Source organism: Macaca fascicularis, chromosome 7 (assembly GCF_037993035.2).
Source record: "Macaca fascicularis isolate 582-1 chromosome 7, T2T-MFA8v1.1".
Classification (NCBI taxonomy): Eukaryota; Metazoa; Chordata; class Mammalia; order Primates; family Cercopithecidae; genus Macaca; species Macaca fascicularis.
Genome location: NC_088381.1, coordinates 92,291,160 through 92,316,470, shown reverse-complemented (window position 1 = coordinate 92,316,470; position 25,311 = coordinate 92,291,160). Strand labels below are relative to the sequence as shown.

At 44.1% G+C, this 25,311-nt stretch overlaps 1 protein-coding gene and 1 long non-coding RNA gene across 3 annotated transcripts in view; one reads left to right on the top strand and one right to left on the bottom strand.

The window, feature by feature from the left end:
• Positions 1 to 747: 747 nt before the first annotated feature.
• CMA1 (chymase 1) lies at positions 748 to 3,683 on the top strand. 2 transcript variants are annotated; one of them, XM_045396243.2, is made up of 5 exons: positions 748 to 835; positions 1,516 to 1,666; positions 2,420 to 2,555; positions 2,742 to 2,996; positions 3,377 to 3,683. In XM_045396243.2, the coding sequence occupies exons 1-5, from the start codon at positions 778 to 780 to the stop codon at positions 3,518 to 3,520; spliced, it is 744 nt and encodes a 247-aa protein (XP_045252178.1). In that variant the 5' UTR covers positions 748 to 777; the 3' UTR covers positions 3,521 to 3,683. The 2 variants fall into 2 exon arrangements, with proteins under 2 accessions (XP_045252178.1, XP_073853256.1); XM_073997155.1 differs by lacking the exon at positions 2,742 to 2,996.
• A 2,418-nt stretch (positions 3,684 to 6,101) lies between these two features.
• The window catches only part of LOC141407269 (uncharacterized), a 47,218-nt gene continuing 28,008 nt past the window's right edge, over positions 6,102 to 25,311 (bottom strand). Inside the window, exon 3 of the long non-coding RNA XR_012415689.1 lies at positions 6,102 to 6,738. This is a non-coding gene — a long non-coding RNA (uncharacterized lncRNA). The remainder of the gene's footprint in view (positions 6,739 to 25,311) is intronic.

The following is a 25,311-nucleotide window of genomic DNA, read 5'->3' as shown; positions in this document are numbered from 1 at the left end:
CTATGAAAGTAATAATATATCTAAGAGTTGTGACAATATATGATATGCCTAGACTCTCAGAAAATGCTAATTCCAATCCCAATTGCTCTTTGCATAAATTTCTGTCCTAGGGTCTGTTCCTTTTCCACATCTAGCCTCCTTGGATCTCTCTTCTGCCAAAAACACGTGGTTCAGAGGAGAGAGATCCAGGTCAATGTTTTTCAAATTACAAGGACTTATCCCTTTAAGTGGCATTGTTGCTCAAGTTTTGACATGTAGTGGAGTGGAGTGGAGTGGAGTGGAATGGAAACTAACAGAACATCGCAGAAGGTTAAGATAAAGATTGTTTTCTGAAACCTTTGATTTTTGCTTACGTACTCACACATACATATGTGCATGCATTGGGACTCTGCAATATGTATTTCTGACTATGGATCATAGCCATAAAAATCTTTGCACTGAACATTCAGTGGGCCTTTCACAAGCTGCCCTAACTGGGAAAGAAAAACATGGCCCCTCCATTTCCTGCCCCCAACTCCAGAAAAAGCACCATGGTTGAGGGTACATCTGAGAAGCCAGCACTTGGGAGTTCAGGGCTCAAGTTCCTCTCTAGAAAAACACAGGGTGATTCTGGGGGAACTTCTGATCATAAACACAGTCAATTCAGAGTGAGAAAAGAAAACATGACCACGCAGTTCCTGTGGTTACCAGCCCTGCCCCTCTCTTGCCTGCTGGGTATTATAAAACCCAAGACTGGAAAGGAAAACCAGCATTTGCTCAGGCAACCTCTCTGGGAAGATGCTGCTTCTTCCTCTCCCCCTGCTGCTCTTTTTTTTGTGCTCCAGAGCTGAAGCTGGTGAGTATCGGGGTTCTTCCCTCTGAAATCTGCAGTATCAGCTCCTGAAACAAATATGTTTAGTCTGAAAATAGCTGACTCTTGAACAGCGTTCCAAGATCTCTCTTCAAGAGTCCCAAAGGGAAATTTCCACTTGGGATGCACGCCACCCCACCCACTGCCATTCTCTACAGCCTAGGACAGCTCCCAGGAACAAGGAATTTTACCTCAATTGTGGAAAAACCCAGAGCAAGTGGAAGGAAAAGGGGTATCCAGAAAAACAGACGTGTCCTCTTAATCTTCTGAGCATCAGGGCTACCCATTACCTTGTTATTTGCTGAATCTGTGGCCACGCTCACGAGCTGTGGAGAAATCTAAAACAGGAACCTGGACAGCGGGTCCTACACAGAGAGAGAGGAGGGTGGGCCAGGGCAAGGTGGGAGTGGGGGAAATCTGAGGTGAAAACATCTGAATGGAGCAGAGGCAGGACCAGCTGTTGCACCTGGAGGAAAGAATGGATTTCACCTGGAAGGTTATGAGTGGGAAAGATAGGAAATATAGGAGACTGGAGAGGGAAGGTGGGCAGAACACAGGGTAAGAATGAGATTCCAGGGAAGCCTCGCTCAGCTTTAACCCAATTTGTCCATTCATTGGAGAGAGTATTAAAACCCATGTTTAAACCCTGGGGTGCTCTGTTCCAGGGGAGATCATCGGGGGCACAGAATGCAAGCCACACTCCCGCCCCTACATGGCCTACCTGGAAATTGTCACCTCCAACGGTCCCTCAAAATCTTGTGGTGGTTTCCTGATAAGACGGAACTTTGTGCTGACAGCTGCTCATTGTGCAGGAAGGTGAGAAAACAGGGTCCATTTATCTCCAAATGGGAGGTGAACAACCAGAGTAGCAACCAGGGATACACCTGCACTGGGGCCTGAAGAGGGGGTCCTGGGTCTGGTCAACTTTCAGGAGAGGGAAGACTTGGGCTGAAAGACTTTAGTCTGTGATTGAATAGCTTCCTTGAGCCTCAGTCACTGTGAGCTAAGCTCCCCTTCGGAGGAGAAGGAGGCCCTGTCCAAGGTCCCTCTTGTAGCAGTAGCACCCCTCACCCCTACCGAACTCAAGGCACACGGTTCACTTTTCAGGGCCCCACCCAGTCTCAGGGCCACTTCCTCTATGGCCTTTTCAAGAACACTGACCTCTAGTTCTCAGGGTCCTGAACCCATCATTTTATGGGAGGCAGAGAACAGGGTCCACATGAGACCCTCACTTTTCCCTTTAACTGATATCTCCTGCTTCAGGGGGCTGGCCCTCATTCAGGGTTCCCTGAATCAGGAAGTGTGAACCCTGTCCCCTGAGTCCTCCATGGTCTGTTCATTCCCCAGTAATTCCAGGGGTCCTAGAAATTGTGTCTCTTCCCTGAGAAAGCTCTTTCATGAGTAAAACCTGAGCCCCTAAACGCCACAAGTGGCCCATGAAAAGGGAGATGGGTAGAGTCCGGGGACCCAGTGAGAGACTTTAGTCCCCTTTTCTCAGAATGAGCTCACCTCAGGAGAAACCCCAAGCCATCCCTGTCACTCCTTTTCCTTCCTTCTTCCTCACAACAGGTCTATAACAGTCACCCTTGGAGCCCATAACATAACAGAGAAAGAAGACACATGGCAGAAGCTTGAGGTTATAAAGCAATTCCGTCATCCAAAATATAACACTTCTACTCTTCACCACGATATCATGTTACTAAAGGTGACAACACCTCTCTTCTCCTTTTCCCCTTCCCATTCTCCTAAGCTTCTCCTTCAGGTCCTCGTTGCCCTGAATTTTTCTTAGGACTTGACTCTAACGTGAAGCTACTCACCCTGCCCCTCCCTGATCACCTTCAACTGCCCAGAACCCATTTCGAGGACTGACAGTCCTTCATTCCCTTCACAGTTGAAGGAGAAAGCCAGCCTGACCCTGGCTGTGGGGACACTCCCCTTCCCATCCCAATTCAACTTTGTCCCACCTGGGAGAATGTGCCGGGTGGCTGGCTGGGGAAGAACAGGTGTGTTGAAGCCGGGCTCAGACACTCTGCAAGAGGTGAAGCTGAGACTCATGGATCCCCAGGCCTGCAGCCACTTCAGATACTTTGACCACAATCTTCAGCTGTGTGTGGGCAATCCCAGGAAGACAAAATCTGCATTTAAGGTGATCCTCCAACTAGGTTTCTTCTCCAAAACTCACTGTTCAGGGACCAGAATGCTCTTAGAAGGAGATTGGGTCAGAAGGTTGTCAGCCAGTGACAGAGTTGGCATCACAGGGATTGTCTGTCCTCCCATGGCCCAAGACAGCCTCTGACCATCCATTCCAGTCTACTGCACTGGGGGCATGGGGTGACATGAAGAATGTGGGTGACTGTCCCAAGAAAGGAAGAAGGGGTATCAGAACTAGATGTGTAAGTGAGGAGCCCCAGCTCCCGGGTCTGATTTGACTTTAGGTCTCACTGTGACTCCAAGCTGGCTGGCAGACAGGAGTGGAGGACTTCCTGGGCTTACCTTCTTCTCTCTCTCTCTCTCCTCCCCCTCCAGGGAGACTCTGGGGGCCCTCTTCTGTGTGCTGGGGTGGCCCAGGGCATCGTATCCTATGGACGGTTGGATGCAAAGCCCCCTGCTGTCTTCACCCGAATCTCCCATTACCGGCCCTGGATCAACAAGATCCTGCAGGCAAATTAACCCTGGATCCTGAGCCAGCCTTAAAGGGAACCTGGAACTGGACCTGACCAGTAAAGTGTGTGCCACTCATTCTGGCCTGCCCTTGGTCCCTCAGCCACAACCCTGAGCCTCCAGAAGTATCCTACAGGTCACAGAACTCTCAATAAACCTCAGTGAAGACACAGCTTCTAGTCATGAGTGTGTGTCCCCTCTCTGCTGCTCTCTTCTCCTTGCACATAGCGACCTGATTCCCAGCCCAAGCACACAAGGATTTGGAAGGGGTGTGTCTGTGTGTGTGTGTGTGTATGTGTGTGTGTATGAGAGAGAGAGAGAGACAGAAAGAGAAAGAAAGAGAGAGAGAGAAAAAAAAATAGGAAATAATGAAGAAAAAATTGAGAAAAAAAAAGATTTTCCCTGGAAAGGCGGGATCCACATTTCCAGCATGAGAAATGCCACCAAATCCTTCCTTGCCTTAATTATCACCGCTATACCAGTTCTGATTTATCTTTAGTAATACTCAGAATCACTAAGAACATTTTGAATTATAAACAAGATATAAGATGTTTACAGCATCCCTGGCATCTTCCTACTAGATGCCAGTTGCAACACCCCCTTCTCCACTGCAAAGTTGTGACAACCAAAATGTCTCCAGGCATTGCTAAATATCCCCAGGAGAGGGAGGGAGGAGGAAAGAAAGATCACTCTCTTTCGTTGAAGACCGCTGGTTTAGATACATGATATAAAGAAGGCAGTTGATACCACACAGGGCCCTCCTCATAGCCCACATTGATAAGAAAAGAGCCTCCCTCTGTGAAGCTTTCATCTGATATGCAGAGAAGATTGCCTTCCACTTACTTATTGTTACAAAACAGATACTGAGAACAGATTAGAGGAGAGACAGCATCACAAGGTCTGTATGAGCAACACCCATCCACAAATGGCTTCACCCAAACCAGCAGGAAGTCCACAACCTAGAGCCTGCTCAACACAAACCCTTGTCACGGGAGACTGACTGGAGGAGAGAAAACAGGGCAGGACAGGGACACAACAGCCAGAGCCTGAGGCTGGCAACACCCATCACTTCTGAAGGTGTGCTGAACACCTTTGGCCAAGTGAACTATTGCTAGGAATTTTCTTTAAGAAAAAATCAAAGACATACACAAAGATTCATTCATAAAAATTTTAATCGCAGCATTTTTAATAACAAAAATCTGGAATCCCAGACATGGAGGAAAGCTTCTATGACAAACTTGTATGAATGAATATTTTAAATTCACAAGCTTTGTGTTAAAAACATTTAATATGGAAAAATTCAAGAAAATTCAATATATTCAATATAATGTAATGTTTTTACAAAGCAATATGAAAAATCTTCCTATAGTAGAATCTCAGTTTTGTAGCTATATGTTTTATATATGCACAGGAAAAAATTGGAAGTAATTACATCAAAATAATTATGGGGGTTATCTCTACATGATGGGATTAATAGCTATTCTGATTTTGTCTTTATGCTGGCTCCAAGTCCCATCCTTGTATTCTAACTATTGAGGATGCAGCACCACTCATGGCTCCACCAGTGGATAAATGCATATAACCATCTTCAGAATCCCATTGGTCAGGGTTTTCTGCATGGGAACAAAGCATCCTTCCATTTCCAGGTGCGTCACTCAGCCCATTCAGGAAGCTACCACAGAAGCTAAGTCCTACAGGTTCCCTCAGGTTAGTGAGTAGCCTTTTCTGGTAATTGGTGTCAATGGTCAATTGCAATCTCCTGAAAATCTCCACTGCCACAGCTGGTCCCAGAGTCCTAATTGATATTTTGCATCTCACTTCCACCACCCACTCTAGGTGCCCTCCCACAACCATCTAGCAGTTCAGTAAGTCTGAGCTGTAGTCTGATGGAGTGACCCAGAGCTCTACCCTGAGGGGACTGAGTTGTTAGTTGCTTTGCACTTGTTAGGTTTGGGTTGTTGTAACTGCCCATTTACAATTATCAGTGAGCACAAAAGTATAGGGGATACTTCCAGGGAATCCCCTTGGTTGCAGTCATACTCTTATCTTCTCCCATTGCATTGCAGCAACCCTAGCTTCTCATGGTAATTAAGGCCAATTATTCTAGCCATAAGGCAACTCTTTCCTTTGCCTGCTGGTCCACTGTTATGAGGAGTCCCAAACGGCTGAGTGATAGTCACAACTTCCAGTTCACTGGAGCCTTTCCCACCTGCACTGGAAAAAGCATTTTCTTCCTGGAAACTTAGACCTCTAAACTGGCAGAATTTGAGTTTGCAGGAACAGGAAGATACAAATTCCACAAGTAAGTGCCTGGGAGTGATAACTAAAGGGATCAATTCCACTTCTATCCCTTGATTCCTGGACTCATATATTCTAGCTATGTGGGACACTGAACCATAAATTGGTTATTGATTCAGCATATGTATCACATCCTGGAAAGCAGTGCTCCAACTTCCAACCCTACAGGGTGTCATCTCTGAGCTGGCACCTTAGCTGAGCTTTCAACAGGCCAGCTCATAATTCCACTAGGTTGACTGCTTCTGGGTGGCATGGTATATAATAAGACCAATGAGCCCATCATTTTACATTATTTGCCATAAAATGAGTCCTTTGCTCTGAGGTAATATGTGTGAGAACCAGGTTGATGGATTGGGAAATCTGTAAGCCCTCATATGGTGGTAGTGGCAGAGGGATTTCAGACAGAGAAGGAAAACTCATGTCTAGAGCAGGTATCAATGGTGATAAAGATGAATGTCCATCCCCTCCAAAGTAGAGGGGTCAATCTCTCACTGGATAGCCACCTGATCTCTCCAAAAGCAGTGCCATCTCAAAGACTCAGCGATAGTCTCTGCTGCTGGCAAGTTAGGTGATTAATAGTGGCAAGACCCGAATTGATTTTGGTGAAAGAGAGTGTCCATGTTCTTGGACCCATGAATAGCCTCCATTCAATCTGCATGACCACTCTACTCTGATCATGGCCCATTGTTCCAGCAGCGAGGTGATCAAGAAGAGAATGTGGCTGACATCCACAAGCCATATCACCTCTTTACCTGGTTGGGAGTCTCTGTGAGTCCATGTGGTCCGGTGCTCAGGCACAGCAACTTCTCCTTAGCAGACAGCACTGTGCAAGTGGAGTTCTCAGTCTGTGGTGGCAGCAGCAGTGGCAGCAATGAGCAGGGATTTATGACCATGAGAACAGAGTGAGTTGTCACTAGAGTCACTCCAATCTAAAAGCAAAGCAAGCAGTCAACGCAAGTGGAATCCAGGGGAGCTGGGATGGTGTATAAACTGGACCAGGTGCACTGGTCCTTACCTAGAGATATAGTTGGGACCCTCCAAAAACAAGCTCACCTTTATTCTGCTGATAATTAGATCATTCTGAGCAAAGTATATTGTCAAACAGTGGACCTAATTATGTATATAAATATCATCTATTAGAGTGAGTGAAGGAGGGGGTTGAGGAGGTAACACCAATGGTGGATGAGAAAATAAAAACTGCCCACCTGAAAGCCAGAAACAAGTGAATCTGAACAGTGCAAGGAATGGATTTTAGTAGACATTGTTGATGCCCTTCCCAGGACCTCTTAAGCAGGTGATGCACCCATTCCCCAGCTGTTGTGAGTGATAGCCATCAACCAATATCCATGTCCATGAGTTCATATATATCCTTTCCCTGAGCCACTTCTCTCCACACAAAATAGATGCCCAAATTGATTTTTGACATGGCTGCCAAGGACACACAATAGGGCAAGGACAGTCTATTCAATAGGTGGTGTTGGGAAAACTGGATGTCCACATTCAAAAGAATGAAATTAGACCCTTGTCTCACACCCTATACAAAAATAAACTCAAAATGGATTAAAGACTTACATATAAATCCTGAAATTGTAAAACTACTAGGAGAAAACATAGGGGAAAACTCCATGACATTGCTCTGGGCAATAAATTTTTGGATATATCCCAAAAACACAGGCAACAAAGCAAAAATAGACAAATGGGATTGCATCTAACTAAAAGTCTTCTGCACAACCAAGGAAACAATCAACAGAGTGAAGAAACAATCAATAGAATGGGAGAAAATATTTGCAAATCACACATCTAATAAGGGGTTAATATTCAAAATAAATAAAGAAGTCACCTCAATAGCAAGAAAGCAAATAACCCAATTTTAAAATGGGCAAAGAACCTAATGACATCTCTCAAAAAAAGAAATACAAATAGCCAATAGGTATATGAAAAAATGCTCAACATCACTGATCACCATGGAAATGCAAATTAAGCCACAATGAGATACCACCTATTAAAATGGCAATTATCAAAAAATAAAAGATAACTGATAAAGAAGATGTAGAGAAAAGAGAACACTTGTACACTGTTGATGGCAATGTAAATTAGTATAGCCATTACAAAAAGAATATGGAGTTTTACCCAAAAATTAAAAATACAATTGCCATAAGATCAAGCAATCCCATTACTGGATATATATTTAAAGGAACTGAAATCAGTATGTCCAAGAGATATCTGCACTCCCATGTTTATTCATAATAACTAAGATATGGAATCAACCTAGGTGTCCATCACTGGATGAATGGATAAAGAATACATACATACACACACACACACACACACACACACACACACACACACAGAGTGGAATACTATTATCCATCCTTAAAAAGAAGAAATGGTGTCATTTGCAACAACATGGATGAACCAGGAGGACATTATGCTAAGTGAAATAAACCAGGCACAGAAAGAGAAATGCTGCATAATCTCGGTCATATACTCTTAAAAGCCAAACTCATAGAAATAAGTAGAATGGTGGTTACCAGAGCCTGGGGTATGGGAGAGGTACAGGAGGAGACGACCTTCCTGGTTCTGAAGTCCTTCTACTGCTGTCACAACCATCCTACTCCAAAGGTACAAACATCAAGGGGCCTCCAACAGCTCTCCCTGCTTGCCTCAGAGCTTGGGAATTCCAACTCCAAATCTAGTTGTAAGTGCAATATAGTGTGAATTGAAGAAAAAGAATCTTCAAAAATGTACATATGCTTTGATTGCAACAGTATGGAAAACTATACATTTTAGGGAAAAGTGGAAAGTATCCTTCAAATATAGAGGTAGTTTTCTCAGAATTGTAACTTAAAGGATGGCTTATTTATTTATTTATTCTTATTTTTATTCTCCTTAAAATTGTTTTTATTTTCACAAATTGCAAAAAAAATGAAGAAACACAAAAATGCAGAGGGGCTTTCTCAAACATTTGCTTAGATGCTCAGCAAATGGTCTTATTTTCTGTTTTTCCCATACACAGCACATTCCCCAGGAAGCAGGGAAACCACAGAACATGGTACCCTGTCGCCTGGGGCAGAAGATGGGGAGTGAGGAGGACATACTCAGGATCATCCAGAGCCTGAGCTGGGAGAAACTACCTAGGAAAATCTTTAAGAATGCCCTGAGGCCAGTGGCTGGGTCTGCCCTGTAGTGTGAACCCAAAGAAGACAAGTCTCTCTTGGGCAAGGAGTGTGGAAAGAGCCGTTGGTGGCACACTGGCCTCTTCAGCCAGCCCATCCATAAAAGACAAGGTCAACCATCATTGCAGATTTGATTCAGTGATTCAGAGAGTGACACACTGACTGTGTTAACGGAGGCTAGGATCTGATAAGGGGAAGAAAAATGTTCCAGCATCTGCAGATTTAGCCTAGATATGAGGGGTTTTTCCTCCATGCAATGGGAAGGGACTTGCCCAACACAAACACTGGACAATTATAGTCCAAAACAGCCCAGTTTCCCTGGGTTCTGCAGAAAGGGCAGAGACAGAAGTAAGGAGGCCAAACACGGACACCCCCAACTCCCGACCCTGACCCTGACCCAAAGCTGAGCCTTCACCTAAGATACTGCAAACTGTTCCCCTCCCTCCATTCCACCATTCCCTTAACTATTTTGTACACTCACAATCCCACTTGATATAGAGCAAGGGGTAATAGAGAAACAGATTTCCCTTATACGTGTCAAATTATTTTAAAGTGGTTATATAGTAAATGATAACAAAAAAAATTGAAAAGAGAAACAAAGAAGGCTTATCCTACTGTAAGAGCTTGTACAGAGTACAGCTCCAGAATGTTCAGGAACATCTGATGCTTGTAAATATTGTGCTCTGACAGCTTCATAGCACTCTTCTCTCCACACACTGCCCAACACACTTGAATTCTTCTCAGCCTCTGCCCCTCCCTAAGAAAAGTTCTTGCAAACATATACGTTCTTATAAACGGAGATTTGTCTCCTCATGGCCATTTGATAGTCAAATCAAAAATGATTTATCTAGTCTTCAACAACCTAGGTAAAGAGAGATCAGCAAACTTGTGGGTGAAGCAGAATAAAATCAGGATGAAAACCACCTCTGTGTAAAACAGGACATAGCGAGGGCCTGCAAACAGCACACCTGTAATTCACTGGTGTCATGGCAGAGGTCCAAAACATGTGATATGTGCACTCCTGACCTTCCCTGACAAGGGTTTCGACTCAATGGGCAAACTCATCATTTACCTGTGAAAAAGTTTTATGAGCAAAACATAATTAAAGGAAGGAATTTAACAACACTAAAGGTCTATTTCAAGAGACCTATTGTACAACATGCTGGTTATGGTTAATAACAATGCATTTTGAGAACTGAAAATCATGAAGAGAATAAATTCTAAGTGTTCTCAGCACAAAAAAAGATAAGCATGTGAGGCATTGAATATGTTCATTAGCTTGATTTAGTCATTCCCCAACACATATGTATATCAAAACATCATGTTGTACACTGTAAATATGTACAATTTGTATTTGTCAATTTAAAAATTAATATTGGCTGGGTGCAGTGGCTCATGCCTGTAATCTCAGCACTTTGGGAGGCCGAGGCTGGCAGATCACTTGAGGTCAGGAGTTCGAGACCAGCCTAGCCAACATGGTGAAATCCTGTCTCCACTAAAAATACAAATATTAGCCGGACATGGTGTCGTGTGCCTGTGGTCCCAGCTACTTGGGAGGCTGAGGCACAAGAATCACTTGAACGCAGGAATTGAAGGCTGCAGTGAGCCGAGATTGTGCCACTGCACTCCAGCCTGGACAAAAGGGCGAGATTCAGTCTCAAAAAATAAATAAATAAATAGATAAATAAATAGTGATAGTAATAAATAAATAAAACTGGAAAAATTAAAATTTGAAAAAACTTTTTAAATTTTTTTCTTTTTTTATTATACTTTAAGTTCTAGGGTACATGTGCACAATGTGCAGGTTTGTTACTTATGTATACATGTGCCATGTTGGTGTGCTGCACCCATTAACTCGTCATTTATGTAGGCATATCTCCTAATGCTATCCCTCCCCCCTCACCCCACTCCACCCCATGGCCAGTGAAGATGAGCATTTTTTCATGTGTCTGTTGGCTGCATAAATGTCTTCTTTTGAGAAGTGTCTGTTCATATCCTTTGCCCACTTTTTGATGGGGTTGTTTGATTTTTTCTTGTAAATTTGTTTAAGTTCTTTGTAGATTCTGGATATTTGTCAGATGGATAGATTGTAAAAACTTTCTCCCATACTGTAGGTTGCCTGTTCACTCTGATGATTGTTTCTTTTGCTGTGCAGAAGCTCTTTAGTTTAATTAGATCCCATTTCTCAATTTCGGCTTCTGTTGCTGTTGCTTTTGGTGTTTTAGAGATGAAGTCCTTGCCGATGCCTATATCTTGAATGATATTGCCTAGGTTTTCACCTAGGGTTTTTATGGTTTTAGGTCTGACATTTAAGTCTTTAATCCATCTTGAATTAATTTTTGTATAAAGTGTAAGGAACAGATTCAGTTTCAGCTTTCTACATATGGCTAGCCAGTTTTCCCAGCATCATTTATTAAATAGGGAATCCTTTCCCCTTTGCTTGTTTTTGTCAGGTTTGTCAAAGATCAGATGGTTGTAGATGTGTGGTATTATTTCTGAGGGCTCTGTTCTGTTCCATTGGTCTATATCTCTGTTTTGGTACCAGTACCATGCTGTTTTGGTTAATATAACCTTGTAATATAGTTTGAAGTCAGGTAGTGTGATGACTCCAGCTTTGTTCTTTTGGCTTAGGATTGTCTTGAAAATGCGGGGTCTTTTTTGGTTCCATATGAACTTTAAAGTAGTTTTTTCCGATTCTGTGAACAAAGTCATTGGTAGCTTGATGGGGATGGTATTGAATCTATAAATTACCTTGGGCAGTATGGCCATTTTTGTGATATTGATTCTCCCTATCCATGAACATGGAATGTTCTTCCATTTATTTCTGTCCTCTTTTATTTCATTGAGCAGTGGTTTGTAATTCTCCTTGAAGAGGTCCTTCACATCCCTTGTAAGTTGGATTCCTAGGTATTTTATTCTCTTTGAAGCAATTGAGAATGGGAGTTCATTCATAATTTGGCTCTCTGTTTGTCTGTTATTGGTGTATCGGAATGCTTGTGATTTTGGCACATTGATTTTGTATCCTGAGACTTTGCTGAAGTTGCTTACAGCTTAAGGAGATTTGGGGCTGAGACAATGGGGTTTTCTAAACATACAATCATGTCATCTGCAAACAGGGACAATTTGACTTCTTCTTTTCCTAATTGAATACTCTTTATTTCTTTCTCCTAACTGATTGCCCTGGCCAGAACTTCCAACACTATGCTGAATAGGAGTGGTGAGAGAGGGTATCCCTGTCTTGTGTGAGTTTTCAAAGGGAATCCTTCCCGTTTTTGCCCATTCAGTATGATATTGGCTGTGGGTTTGTCATAAATAGCTCTTATTATTATCTTGAGATACATCCCATCAATATCTAATTTATTGGGAGTTTGCAGCATGAAGGGCTGTTGAATTTTTTAGAAGGTCTTTTCTGCATCTATTGAGATAATCATGTTGTTTTTGTCTTTGGTTCTGTTTATATGATGGATTACATTTACTGATTTGTGTATGTTGAACCAATCTTGCATCCCAGGGGTGAAACCAACTTGATCATGGTAGACAAGCTTTTTGATGTGCTGCTGGATTTGGTTTGCTGGTATTTTATTGAGGATTTTTGCATTGATGTTCATCAGGGATATTGGTCTAAAATTCTCTTTTTTTGTTGTGTCTCTGCCAGGCTTTGGTATTAGGATGATGCTGGCCACACAAAATGAGTTGGGAAGATTCCCTCTTTTTCTATGGATTGGACTAGTTTCAGAAGGAATGGTAGCAGCTCCTTTTTGTATCTCTGTTAGAATTCGACTGTGAATCCATCTGGTCCTGGACTTTTTTTGGTTGGTAGGCTCTTAATTATTGCCTCAATTTCAGAGCCTGTTATTGGTCTATTCATGGATTCAACTTCCTGTTTAGACTTGGGAGGGTGTATGTGTTCTGGAATTTATCCGTTTCTTCTAGATTTTCTAGTTTATTTGCATAGAGGTGTTTATAGTATTCTCTGATGATAGTTTGTATCTCTGTGGGATCAGGGGTGATATCCCCTTTATCATTTTTTATTGCATCTATTTGATTCTTCTCTCTTTTCTTCTTTATTAGTCTTGCTAGTGGTCTATGTATTTTGTTGATCTTTTCAAAAAACCAGCTCCTGGAGTCATTGATTTTTTGAAGGGTTTTTTGTGTCTTTATTTCCTTCAGTTCTGCTCTGATCTTAGTTATTTCTTGCCTTCTGCTAGCTTTTGAATGTGTTTGCTCTTGCTTCTCTAGTTCTTTTAATTGTGATGTTAGGGTGCCAATTTTAGATCTTTCCTGCTTTCTCTTGTGGGCACTTAGTGCTACAAATTTCCCTCTACACATTGCTTTAAATGTTTCCCAGAGATTCTGGCATGTTGTGTCTTTGTTCTCACCAGTTTCAAAGAACATCTTTATTTCTGCCTTCATTTCGTTACATACCCAATAGTCATTCAGGAACAGGTTGTTCAGTTTCCATGTAGTTGAGCAGTTTTGAGTGAGTTTCTTAATCCTGAGTTCTAGTTTGGTTGCACTGTGGTCTGACACAGTTTATAATAATTTCTCTTCTTTTACTTTTGCTGAGAAGTGCTTTACTTCTAACTATGTGGTCAATTTTGGAATAAGTGTGATGTGCTGCTGAGAAGAATGTATATTCTGTTGATTTGGGGTGTAGAGTTCTGTAGATGTCTATTAGGTCCACTTTGTGCAGAGCTCAGTTCAAGTCCTGGATGTCCTTGTTAACTTTCTGTCTCATTGATCTGTCTAATGTTGATAGTGGGGTGTTAAAGTCTCCCATTATTATTGTGTGGGAGTCTAAGTCTCTTTGTAGGTCTCTAAGGACTCACTTTATCAATCTGGGTGCTCCTGTGTTGGGTGCATATATATTTAGGATAGTTAGCTCTTCTTGTTGAATTGATCACTTTACCGTTATGTAGTGGCCTTCGTTATCTCTTTTGATCTTTGTTGGTTTAAAGTCTATTTTATCAGAGACTAGGATTGCAACCCCGCTTGTTTTTGTTTTCCATTTGCTTGGTAGATCTTCCTCCATCCCTTTATTTTGAGCCTATGTGTGTCTCTGCACGTGAGATGGTCTCTTGAATACAGCACACTGATGGATCTTGACTCTTTATCCAATTTGCCAGTCTGTGTCTTTTAATTGAGGCATTTAGCCCATTTACATTTAAGGTTAATATTGTTATGTGTGAATTTGATCCCATCATTATGATGTTAGCTGGTTATTTTGCTCATTAGTTGATGCAGTTTCTTCCTAGCATCGATGGTCTTTACAATTTGGCATGTTTTTGCAGTGGCTGGTACTGGTTGTTCCTTTCCATGTTTAGTGCTTCCTTCAGGAGCTCTTGTAAGGCAGGCCTGGTGGTGACAAAATCTCTCAGCATTTGCTTGTCTGTAAAGGATTTTATTTCTCCTTCACTTATGAAACTTAGTTTGGCTGGATATGAAATTCTGGGTTTAAAATTCTTTTCTTTAAGAATGTTGAATATCAGCCCCCACTCTCTTCTGGCTTGGAGAGTTTCTGCTGAGAGATCCGCTGTTAATCTGATGGGCTTCCTTTTGTGGGTAACCCGACCTTTCTCTCTGGCTGCCCTTAACATTTTTTCCTTCATTTTAACTTTGGTGAATCTGACAATTATGTGTCTTAGAGTTGCTCTTCTTGAGGATTATCTTTGTGGCATTCTCTGTATTTCCTGAATTTGAATGTTGGCCTGCCTTGCTAGGTTGGGGAAGTTCTCCTGGATAATATCCTGCAGAGTGTTTTCCAACTTGGTTCCATTCTCCCCATCATTTTCAGGTACACAAATCAGACCTAGATTTGGTCTTTTCACATAGTCCCATACTTCTTGGAGGCTTTTTTTTAACTCTTTTTTCTCTAAATTTCTCTTCTTGCTTCATTTCATTCATTTGATCTTCAATCACTGATACCCTTTCTTCCACTTGATCAAATCAGCTACTGAAGCTTGTGCATGCGTCACGTAGTTCTCATGCCATGGTTTTCAGCTCCATCACGTCATTTAAGGTCTTCTCTATGCTGTTTATTCTAGTTAGCCATTTGTCTAATCTTTTTACAAGGTTTTTAGCTTCTTTGAGATCGGTTCAAACATCCTCCTTTAGCTCAGAGAAGTTTGTTATTACTGATCTTCTGAAGTCTTCTTCTCTCAACTCGTCAAAGTCATTCTCCGTTCAGCTTTGTTCCATTGCAGGCGAGGAGCTGCATTCCTTTGGAGGAGAAGAGGTGCTCTGATTTTTAGAATTTTCAGCTTTTCTGCTCTGCTTTCTCCCCATCTTTGTGGTTTTATCTACCTTTGGTCTTTGATGATGGTAACGTACAGACAGGGTTTTGTTGTGGATATCCTTTCTGTTTGTTAGTTTTCCTTCTAACAGTCAGGACCCTCAGCTGCAGGTCCATTGGAGTTTCCTGGAGGTCCATTCCAAACCTGTTTGCCTGGGTATCACCACCGGAGGCTGCAGAACTGCAAATATTGCAGAACAGCAACTGTTGCTGCCTGATTGTTCCTCTGGAAGCTCCGTCTCAGAGAGGCACCCAGCCATATGAGGTGTCAGTCAGCCCCATCTGGGAGGTGCCTCCCAGTTTGGCTACTGGGGGGTCAGAGACCCACTTGAGGAAGCAGTCTGTCTGTTCTCAGATCTCAAGCTCCATGCTGGGAGAACCACTACTCTCTTTAAAGTTGTCAGACAGGGACGTTTAAGTCTGCAGAAGTTTCTGCTACCTTTTGTTCAGCTATGCCCTGCCCCCAGAGGTGGAGTCTACAGAGGCAGGCAGGCCTCCTTGAGCTGCGGTGGGCTCCACCCAGTTCGAGTTTCCCGGCTGCTTTGTTTACCTACTCAAGCCTCAGCAATGGGGGGTGTGACTCCCCCAGCCTTGCTGCTGCCTTGCAGTTCGATCTCAGAGTGTTGTGCTAGCAGTGAACAAGGCTTCCTGGGCATGGGACCTTCTGAGCCAGGCATAGGATATAATCTCCTGGTGTGCCATTTGCTAAGACCATTTGAAAAGTGCAATATTACACCAGGTGCGGTGGCTCACGCCAGTAATCCCAGCACTTTGGGAGGCCGAAGCGGGTGGACCACGAGGTCAGGAGATCGAGACCATCCTGGCTAACACAGTGAAACCCTGTCTCTACTAAAAATAGAAAAAATTAGCGGGGCCTCATGGTGCACACCTGTAGTCCCAGCTACTTGGAGGCTGAGGCAGGAGAATGGCGTGAACCCAGGAGGCGGAGCTTGCAGTGAGCCAAGATCACGCTACTGCACTCCAGCCTGGGTAACAAAGCGAGATGCCATCTCAAAAAAAAAAAAAAAAAAAAAAAAGAAGAAAAGAAAAGCTCAGTATTAGGGTGAGAGTGACCCTGATTTTCCAGGTGCCATCTGTTACGACTTCCCTTGGCTAGGAAAGGGAATTCCCTGACCCCTTGTGCTTCCTGGGTGAGGCAATGCCTCACCCTGCTTCGGCTCACAGTCTGTGAGCTGCACCCACTGTCCTGTACCCACTGTCCTGCACCCACTGTCTGACAAGCTCCAGTGAGATGAACCTGGTACCTCAGTTGGAAATGCAGAAATCACCAGTCTTCTGTGTTACTCATACTGGGAGCTGTAGACTGGAGCTGTTCCTATTCAGCCATTTTGGAACCTCCCCCTTCAGCAGAGCTAAATTTTTTTTAAAGACCTACTTTTTAAAAGGCCATTGGATTAATTTTTTTAAAAGGCCATTGGACAGTCACAATCTCCATGACCTCTCACAAGAGCTGCATGGGCCATATGAATCTTCACACTGATATTTTGTATTCACTCATATTTTTATAAATAAAGTAAGGCTAAGAGAGGCTATAAAGCTTTGCCAAGGGCAAAAGCCAGGGCACCCAGGATTGGAGCCCTATACATTGAATTATTGCCTACTGCATGCCTTAAATGGCCAAAAGAATGGTACAACTTGCATGGGAGCTTAGGGAAAGGAAAAGCCCAAATGCTCCACAGTAGCTAAAGAAGATTGGAATCATAATCCCTTGGGGATGGACAGGACCATCAAGACTGGGCATGATGCCCTCCTCCAGTGTTTCAGTACTCTTTATGATGTCCCCAACTGGTTGAAGACTCTGCTTGAACATCTCCAATGATGGAAACTCACTGCTTTTCCCTAGGCAGATGTGTCCTGATGTCGTAAAGTAGCTGATTGTTAGTTCTGCTTATATAGATCTCACAGCTGCTTCCAAAATACCTTCCAACCCTAGACCTGATCCCATCCCTCCTCTTGTCTCCAGTAAAAAAAACATGTTCTGTCCCTAACAGAGAAGTTCATACACAACCAGAAGTCTGGTATCAAATCTCAGCTGAGCTTTCTTTTCTCAGAAGCATCATCCCTGGGTCTTCCACCCTTTTCCCAAGCTTCTAGTTTCTCTCACAATTTTAATGTGCTCTAGTTTGTCACTGTTACTTTGAAGTACTCAGGGCTGGCCAGACATGGTGGCTCAGGCCTATAATCCCAGCACTTTGGGAGGCCAAGGCAAGTGGAGCATCTGAGGTCAGGAGTTCAAGACCAGCCTGGTCAACACAGTGAAACACCATCTCCATGAAAAATACAAAAATTAACTGACCACGGAGTTGCATGCCTGTAATCCCAGCTGCTCAGGAGGCTGAGGCAGAACTGCTTGAACCTAGGAGGCAGAGGTTGCAGGGAGTTGAGATCACCCCACTGCACTCCAGCCTAGGTGACAGAGCAAGACTCCACCTTAAAAAAATAAAATAAAATAAAGTACTTAGAGCTGGCTACAATGTTTAAGACAGCACAATCCAGCATCCTGCTCATTGAGCCTGTCCTGCACAAGGTTTTAAGAACATGGTTGCCAAAATTTTTAAAATCAGGAAATCTCATGGGAAAATCCAGATTGCTGGCATCTCCTGAACATCAGGTCTGGCAATCATTGACCCATATTCCTGTATAGCAAGAATCAGTTGGAGCTGAAGGCTGCTCAGTTTAGACGGAACACGCAACCATCTCTTTCCCACACAGGAAATCCAACCTCCCCTTATTTGCTTCCCCAGCACAGAGTGTCAGTTTCCATGTATCATTGCTGTTATGCTGTTGCTTTTCTTGCAGTTAGGAGAAAAATGAAATTTTTCTTGACATTTTTCTGTATTGAACATGGAGAATGATAAATATAGATTGAGAGAGCTGGCCATGTGCTTCAAAAAAAGTGGGGAGAGCACACACGGCTTTGTAGGAATAAAGATTCTTCCTATGGGTTTAATGTTTAATATGTAAACAAAGTTACACATTAGTTTAATGTGTACATATTAAATTAAATATAATGTAATACAGTTAAATTAACAGCTCACTGCACTAGTGCAGTTACCATCCTGGTTCCTGTAGGTATTTTACCTGATCAGAGTAGAGCAGCCTCAAGCTGACTTTGCATCCAAGTGAAACCCCGTGTGTTCTTGACATATGCAACTGTTAAGGCATCCTTACTCACTTTTATTCTTGTGCAGTTGGTCTTTAAACCAAATGAGAGACTCTATATATATCCTTTAAGTATATACATATAGGCCGGGTGCAGTGGCTCATGCCTGTAATCCCAGCACTTTGGGAGTCCAAAGCAGGCGGATTGCCTGAGGTCAGGAGTTCGAGACCAGCCTGGCCAATGTGGTGAAATCCCATCTCTACTAAAAATACAAAAATTAGCTGGGCATGGTGGCAGGTGCCTGTAATCCTGTAACCCCAATGAGACTCTGTGTGTGTGTGTGTGTGTGTGTGTGTGTGTGTGTGTGTGTGTGTGTGTGTATGCTTTCCATTGCATCTCAAAGGCTGTCGAAAGCACTAGGTAGCCCAAGAACAAAATCAGAGCCTTTTGACAGTTTGAGATTGCTTCTTAAGACACCTGATAAATAAAATAAATACATAAAGAGAAGAGAAACTTTAAAATATATATGATGCTACAAGAATTGACCAGATAGATCCATGAAAATGACTAGAGAGCTCAGATAATGGCTTTAGCCTATAGAAAACATTTGGTATATAGTAAACACAGAAACCGTGGTAAAATAAATGGTGCTGGGTTAATTTCTTAGCCATTTGGGAATAAATACTAATAAGCTATTACCATACATGTGACAAAGCTCTTGGCCACCCCAATCCACAGCTCCAGTATACTGGGCTCAGATATGATTTGGCTTATTGGTTATGTGTACTTCGGGAGGGTCATCAGAGACCTCACCTACTCCCCTTGTGACCAGCTATTTCTCCAAGAGTCCATCATATTGTACCTGTTTATCATGAAACAAAAAGATCTCTCACAGCTCACAGTTACTACTGATACCAGAAAACATAATTTGACCCTTGAAATGCTTAAGCAGCCAGTTTATCAATCAACTGTGAGGAATGAAAAAAATCTATTTCCATCTTTGAAAGTCTCAAAAAAATGGCTTTCCAAGTACCCTTTCTCAGAAAGCTGCTGGGAGCTAGACATGACAAAATAAGGAGTAAATGAAGAAAAGATAGATATGCAACAGGAAACTAGGGTTCAATAACAAAAGAGAGGTACCAGGGAAGTAATCAGCCCTCTCTGCAAAACTTAACCACTGAGGCGGTGCTTAAGGCCAGGTCAGCAATCACACAGAGGCACAGAGGAGAGAGGAGTCAGTTCTGCTAAAGGGAACAGGACACTAGCTCTAAATCCTGAGCCCTGGGACAGAATAGCTGTTGACGTCTAGGAAGGAACAAGCCTAAATGTTCTTTATCTTGATTACTCATGGCTGTTGAGGGGAAATCTGACCTCATGAAACCACAGTTTTAAGGCACAGACCCAGAGTAACTGTGGTTTTTCAGAGCCAGGACCGCACTATATTCTCCCATTCCAGTCCCAGGCCAGTCACGTTCAAAGAATGCCCTAAAGGTGACCTTGGCCTTCCCTCTTTATTCTAGGATGTCAAGAGCAGTGTGGAGGAGCTAGAATGTCAGCCCAAGGCCCTCCAGCATTTCTTCCCTGAGATTAGTCCACACACTCTTAGAACCCCTGGAGGCTGTCCTGATGTCCCAAGCATGCAAGACTCTCACTATGCAAAACAGGCTTCCCCTGATCTTTACAAATTTCTCCAGCTGTCCCGACTGTCCGAAAAGGGAGAAGGACTGGAGAAAAGCCGTCCTCTCTCTGCTCTGAGTCCTAGCAAGTGAGGGGAGAAAGAGGAGCCAGGATTTGCCTTTCTAAGCTGCTAAAGCAGGAGTTCGCCCAAAGGCTCTAACGCTCACCCAGCCTAGGAGCTGGAGCATGCAAGGCAACCTCCAGCCTGCAGTGTGGGTAGAGGGGTTCTCCACACCAGCCGAGAAAAAGGTGCCGCGGCTCACAGGCGGAAAGGAAAGGCAGAAAGGCCTCTGCTACCTCCAGCAGATGCGGTGTCCCTGAAGATAAGAGGTCTCCTCCAAGATCAGTGCCATTTTTACTGCCCCAGGAGATAAAGTGACTCTGGGGAGCTCTAGAATTAGACTTTACCCACAAGAGCCAAGAATGAGAAATTTTGAGATGAAGCTGGGAAGTCCTCTATTGGGGCATTGAGTAGTAGAGATGGTCCCCTCCAAGCTAAACTGTGGACTTTCTTCACCTTCCCCAAAGGAAATAGTTAATGAGACTCCCTGGGAGGGAAAAGCACCAGAGTGAAGGTGCTAGTACCTGGGGCTTAAGTGGCCCAAAGAGGGTAGGAGGCTGGACTACTGGAACCACAGCACCTAAAGGGGCCTCGAGAGTTGTGACTCAGCCTCTGGCCATCCTCCCAGCTTAACCTCACGCTAGCAGCTAACAGAGGCCTCTCCTTCAGCCCCTTCCTTGGGGAAGAGGAAATAGAGTCAAAAAAGGAGGAACTAGGCACAGTGGTTCACACCTGTAATCCCAGCACTTTGGGAGGTTGAACTGGGAGGATCACTTAAGGCCAGGAGTTTGAGACCAGTCTGGGCAACATGGTTAGACCCCACCTCCATCAAAAAAAAATTAATTAGTGGGGCATGGTGGTGCACACCTGTGGTCCCAGCTACTCAGGAGGCTGAGGCAGGAAGATTGCTTGAGCCCAGGAGGTTGAGGCTGCAGTGAGCTGTGATGGTGCTAGTACACTCCAGCGTGGGCAACAGAGTGAGACCCTGTCTCTAAAAACATAAAATAAAATAAAACATAAAGAAGAGGAAGGTCTGTGGTCCGAGTTCACTTCCCACGAGAGTGGGGTTCTGGGTTCTTCCTCCTATCTTCTCTCAGGTCTCCATCTGGCTTCCCTGGGTAAAATGGGAGCAGAGCATTCGCCCAGCCTCAGCAACTCACCTCGTGGTTGAGTCGCATTCTGTGGGGTTGAAACAAGATGAGTGCAAGCGGCCCCTGCCTTCTCTTCTCGCCCAACCAAGCCCCCTCGTTGCTGCCCACCCAAGTTCTGCGGACGTGCACCCACTTCTTGCATGCACCCCTGCAGTGCCAGGCCCCTCTGCCAGGGCTCCTCAGGAGAGAGGAATCTCCCTACCTCGTCTCCTACATACCCTTACCCCTCTGAATGGCAGAGAAGACGGGGATGGGGTGGGAAATCGCCTGAAGGAGGCGCACACTGAGAGGCACAGCTTGGGGCCCCGTTGGGGTACTACCCTCTCACCCCTAGGGTGAGAAAGTCCGCCCAGGGGCAGGACTTTCTCCCAGTCACAGGGGCTGGCTGCTGGGAAGCCCCCAGGCCCACTGTCCATGCCCCTCTCTTCCCTGCCCTGCTGACCTGCCAGGGCCCAGAACCCAGCTCAGCCGCTTGCGTCCCGGATGCCTGTCCCCCTCCAGGCACGCTGAGGTTGTTCAGAGTGCTGTCTCCCCTCCCGCCACCAGCTCCTGTCCCCTAAGACCGTCTTGACCTGCGCAACTTCCTCCCAGGTTCCAGCGGGGCCTTTCCACTGTCCCATGCCCTAGCTGAGCGGGACCAGGCCTCTGGAGCAGGCAAGACCTCTCCTCACAGGAAACTCAACCCTTCACATCCAGCCCAGCACTAGGTGGACTCCGGACCGCTGACCGCCAATCACAACGCAGCCTCTGCTACTTTCAGCCTGCCCTGCCTTTGGGCTAAGGCTCCCCCAGCTGGCCACCTGGAGCATAGCATCTTTCGAGTGAAAATGTTCCTGGGCCACAGCCCTGCCATCAATCAATAAACAAATCCTCCTGAGGGCCAACATCGTCCCAGGCTTACAAAAGTGAATATGCCTGGTTCAGTACTCGCCCTATCAGAGACCACGGTGTATGAGACTTGTGCCTGATGTTACTGTCTCAGAGGAGCACAGCTTGTCCAAGATCTGGTTGGGGAAAAAAAATTGTAATAACCTTGTTTTGAGAAAAATATAAGATGTGAAGGGATGTCATTTGTATAGAATAATACAAGGTCACATATATTATCTCATTTCATCCTAGAATCACTGTATGATTAGAGCTGAAACACTCAAACTTATCTTTGAAATGTACTGTGCCATAGTGGTTAAGCATGCTAGCACTGAAACCAACTGCCTGGGTTCAAATCCCAGCTCTATCATATGATAGCTGTGTGACTTTGAGCAAAATATATACTGTTTCTGTGCCTCAGTTTCTCCATATCCAAAATACAGATAATTATAGTACCTATCTGATATAGTTTTGCTGTGTCCCCACCCAAATCTCATCTTGAATTGTAGTTCTCATAATCCCCACATGTCATGGGAGGAACCCAGTGGGAGGTAATTGAATCATGGAGGCGGTTACCTCATGCTGCTGTTCTCATGATAGTGAGTGAATTCTCACAAAACCTGATGGTTTTATAAGGGGCTTTTCCCTCTTTTTCTTGGCACTTCTCCTTCTTGCCACCATGTGAAGAAGGAAAAAGGACGTGTTTGTTTCCCCTTGTGCCATGATTGTAAGTTTCCTGAGGTCTCCCCAGCCCTGCAGAACTGTGAATCAATTAAACATCTTTCCTTTATAAATTACCCAGTCTTGGGTATGTCTTGATTAGCAGTGTGAGAATGGACTAATACAGTAAATTGGTACCAGGTAGTGAGGCAATGCTGTAAAGATACCCAAAAACGTGGAAGTGACCTTGGAACTGGGTACCAGGCAGATGCTGGAACAGTTTGGAGGGCTCAGAAGAAGACAGGAAAATGTGGGAAAGTTTGGAAATTCCTGTAGACTTGTCAAATGGCTTTGACCAAAATGCTGATAATGATATGGACAATAAAGTCCAGGCTGAGATGGTCTCAGATGGAGATGAGGAACTTGTTGGGAAATAAAGCAAAGGTAACTCTTGTTATGCTTTAGCACAGAGACTGGTGGCTTTTTGCCCCTACCCTAGAGATCAGTGGAACTTTGAACTTGAGAGAGATGATTCAGGGTATCTGGCAGAAGAAATTTCTAAGCAGCAAAGCCTTCAAGATGTGACTTAGGTGCTCTTAAAAACACACAGTTTTATTCTTTCATGAAGATATGGTTTGGAATTGGAACTCATGTTTAACAGGGAAGCAGAGCATGAAAGTTCAGAAAATTTGCAGCCTGGTGATGTGCTAGAAAAGAAAAACCCATTTTCTGAGGCGAAATTCAAGCCAGCTGCAGAAATTTGCATAAGTAATGAGGAGCCAAATGTTAATTCTGAAGACAATGGGGAAAATGTCTCCAGGGTATGTCAGAGGTCTTTACAGCAGTCCCTCCCATCACAGGCTTGGAGGCTTAGGAGAAAAAAATAGCTTCATGGGCTGTGCCCAGGGCCTTGCTGCTTTGTGCAGTCTTGGGACTTGGTGCCCTGAGTCCCAGCTATGGCCAAAAGAGGCCAATATATAGCTCAGGCCTTTGCTTCAGAGGGTGCAAGCCCCAAGCCTTGGTGGTTTACACATGGCATTGGGCCTGCAGGTGCAGAGAAATCAAGAAGTGAGATTTGGGAACCTCTGCTTAGATTTCAAAGGATGTATAGAAATGTCTGGATGCTCAGGCAGAAGTTTGCTGCAGGGGCAGAGCCCTCATGAGGAATCTCTGCTAGGGCAGTGCGGAAAGGAAATGTGGGATGGGAGCCCCACACAGAGTCCACACTGGAGCACTGCCTAGTGGAGTTGTGAGAAGAGGGCCACTGTCCTCAGACCCCAGAATGGTAGACCCAGCAGCAGCTTGCATCATGTGCAGCGACAAACACTCAATGTTAGCCTGTGAAAGCAGCTAGAAGTTGGGGCTGTACCCTGCAAAGCCAAGGGGCAGGGCTCCCCAAGACTGTGAAAACCAACCTCTTGCATCAGTGTGACCTGGATGTGAGACATGGGGTCAAAAGAGATCATTTTGGAACTTTAAGTTTTAATGACTGCTCTATTGGAATTTGGACTTGCATGGGGCTTGTAGCCCCTTCATTTTGGCCAATTTCTCCCATTTGAAATGGGTGTATTTACCCAATGTCTGTACCCCCACTGTATCTAGGAAGTAACTTACTTTTGATTTTACAGGCTCATAGGCAGGCGGGACTTGCCTTTTTCAGATGAGACTTTAGACTTAGACTTTTGAGTTAATGCTGGAATGAGTTAAGCCTTTGGGGGACTGTTGGGAGGGCATGATTGTGATCTGAAATGTGAGGACATGAGATTTGGGTGGAGCCAGTGGTGGAATTATAAGGTTTGGCCGTGTCCCCACCCAAATCTCATCTTGAATTGTAGTTCCCATAATTCCCACATGTCATGGGAGGAACCCAGTGGGAAGTAATTGAATCATGGGGGCAGTTACCCCTATGCTGCTGTTCTTGTGAAAGTGAATGAGTTCTCAAGAGACCTGATGTTTTTATAAGAGGCTTTTCCCACTTTTGCTTGGCACATCTCCTTCCTGCCACCATGTGAAGAGGGCATGTTTGCTTCCCCTTCTGCATTGATTGTTAAGTTTCCTGAGGCCTGCCCAGTCATGCTGAGCTTTGAGTCAATTAAAACTTTCTCCTTTATAAATTACCCAATCTTGGGGATGTCTTTATTAGCAGTGTGAGATTGGACTAATATACTATCTTATGTAGTTATTGAAAGCAAGTTAATACTTGCTTAAAACACATAAGGGCTCAACATAGTTAGCTATTATTGCTATCACATAATCCAAAACCCTAATTGTATGAGTAGGACCCAATAAGGTAAAAGGACTTCTGTGGTCACACAAAGTTCTTAACTCTTAATGAAGTGTGTCATTGATTCTCTTAGAAACTGGAAAATTCATTTAAAGGAACTTAATTTACTCATGTACCACCTTAACCCATTGCTTAAATTCTCCTACCTCATCCTCACCTGGTGATCCCCAAGCCTGGGTGACCTGCTTCACTTTTTGACCACTCAAATGA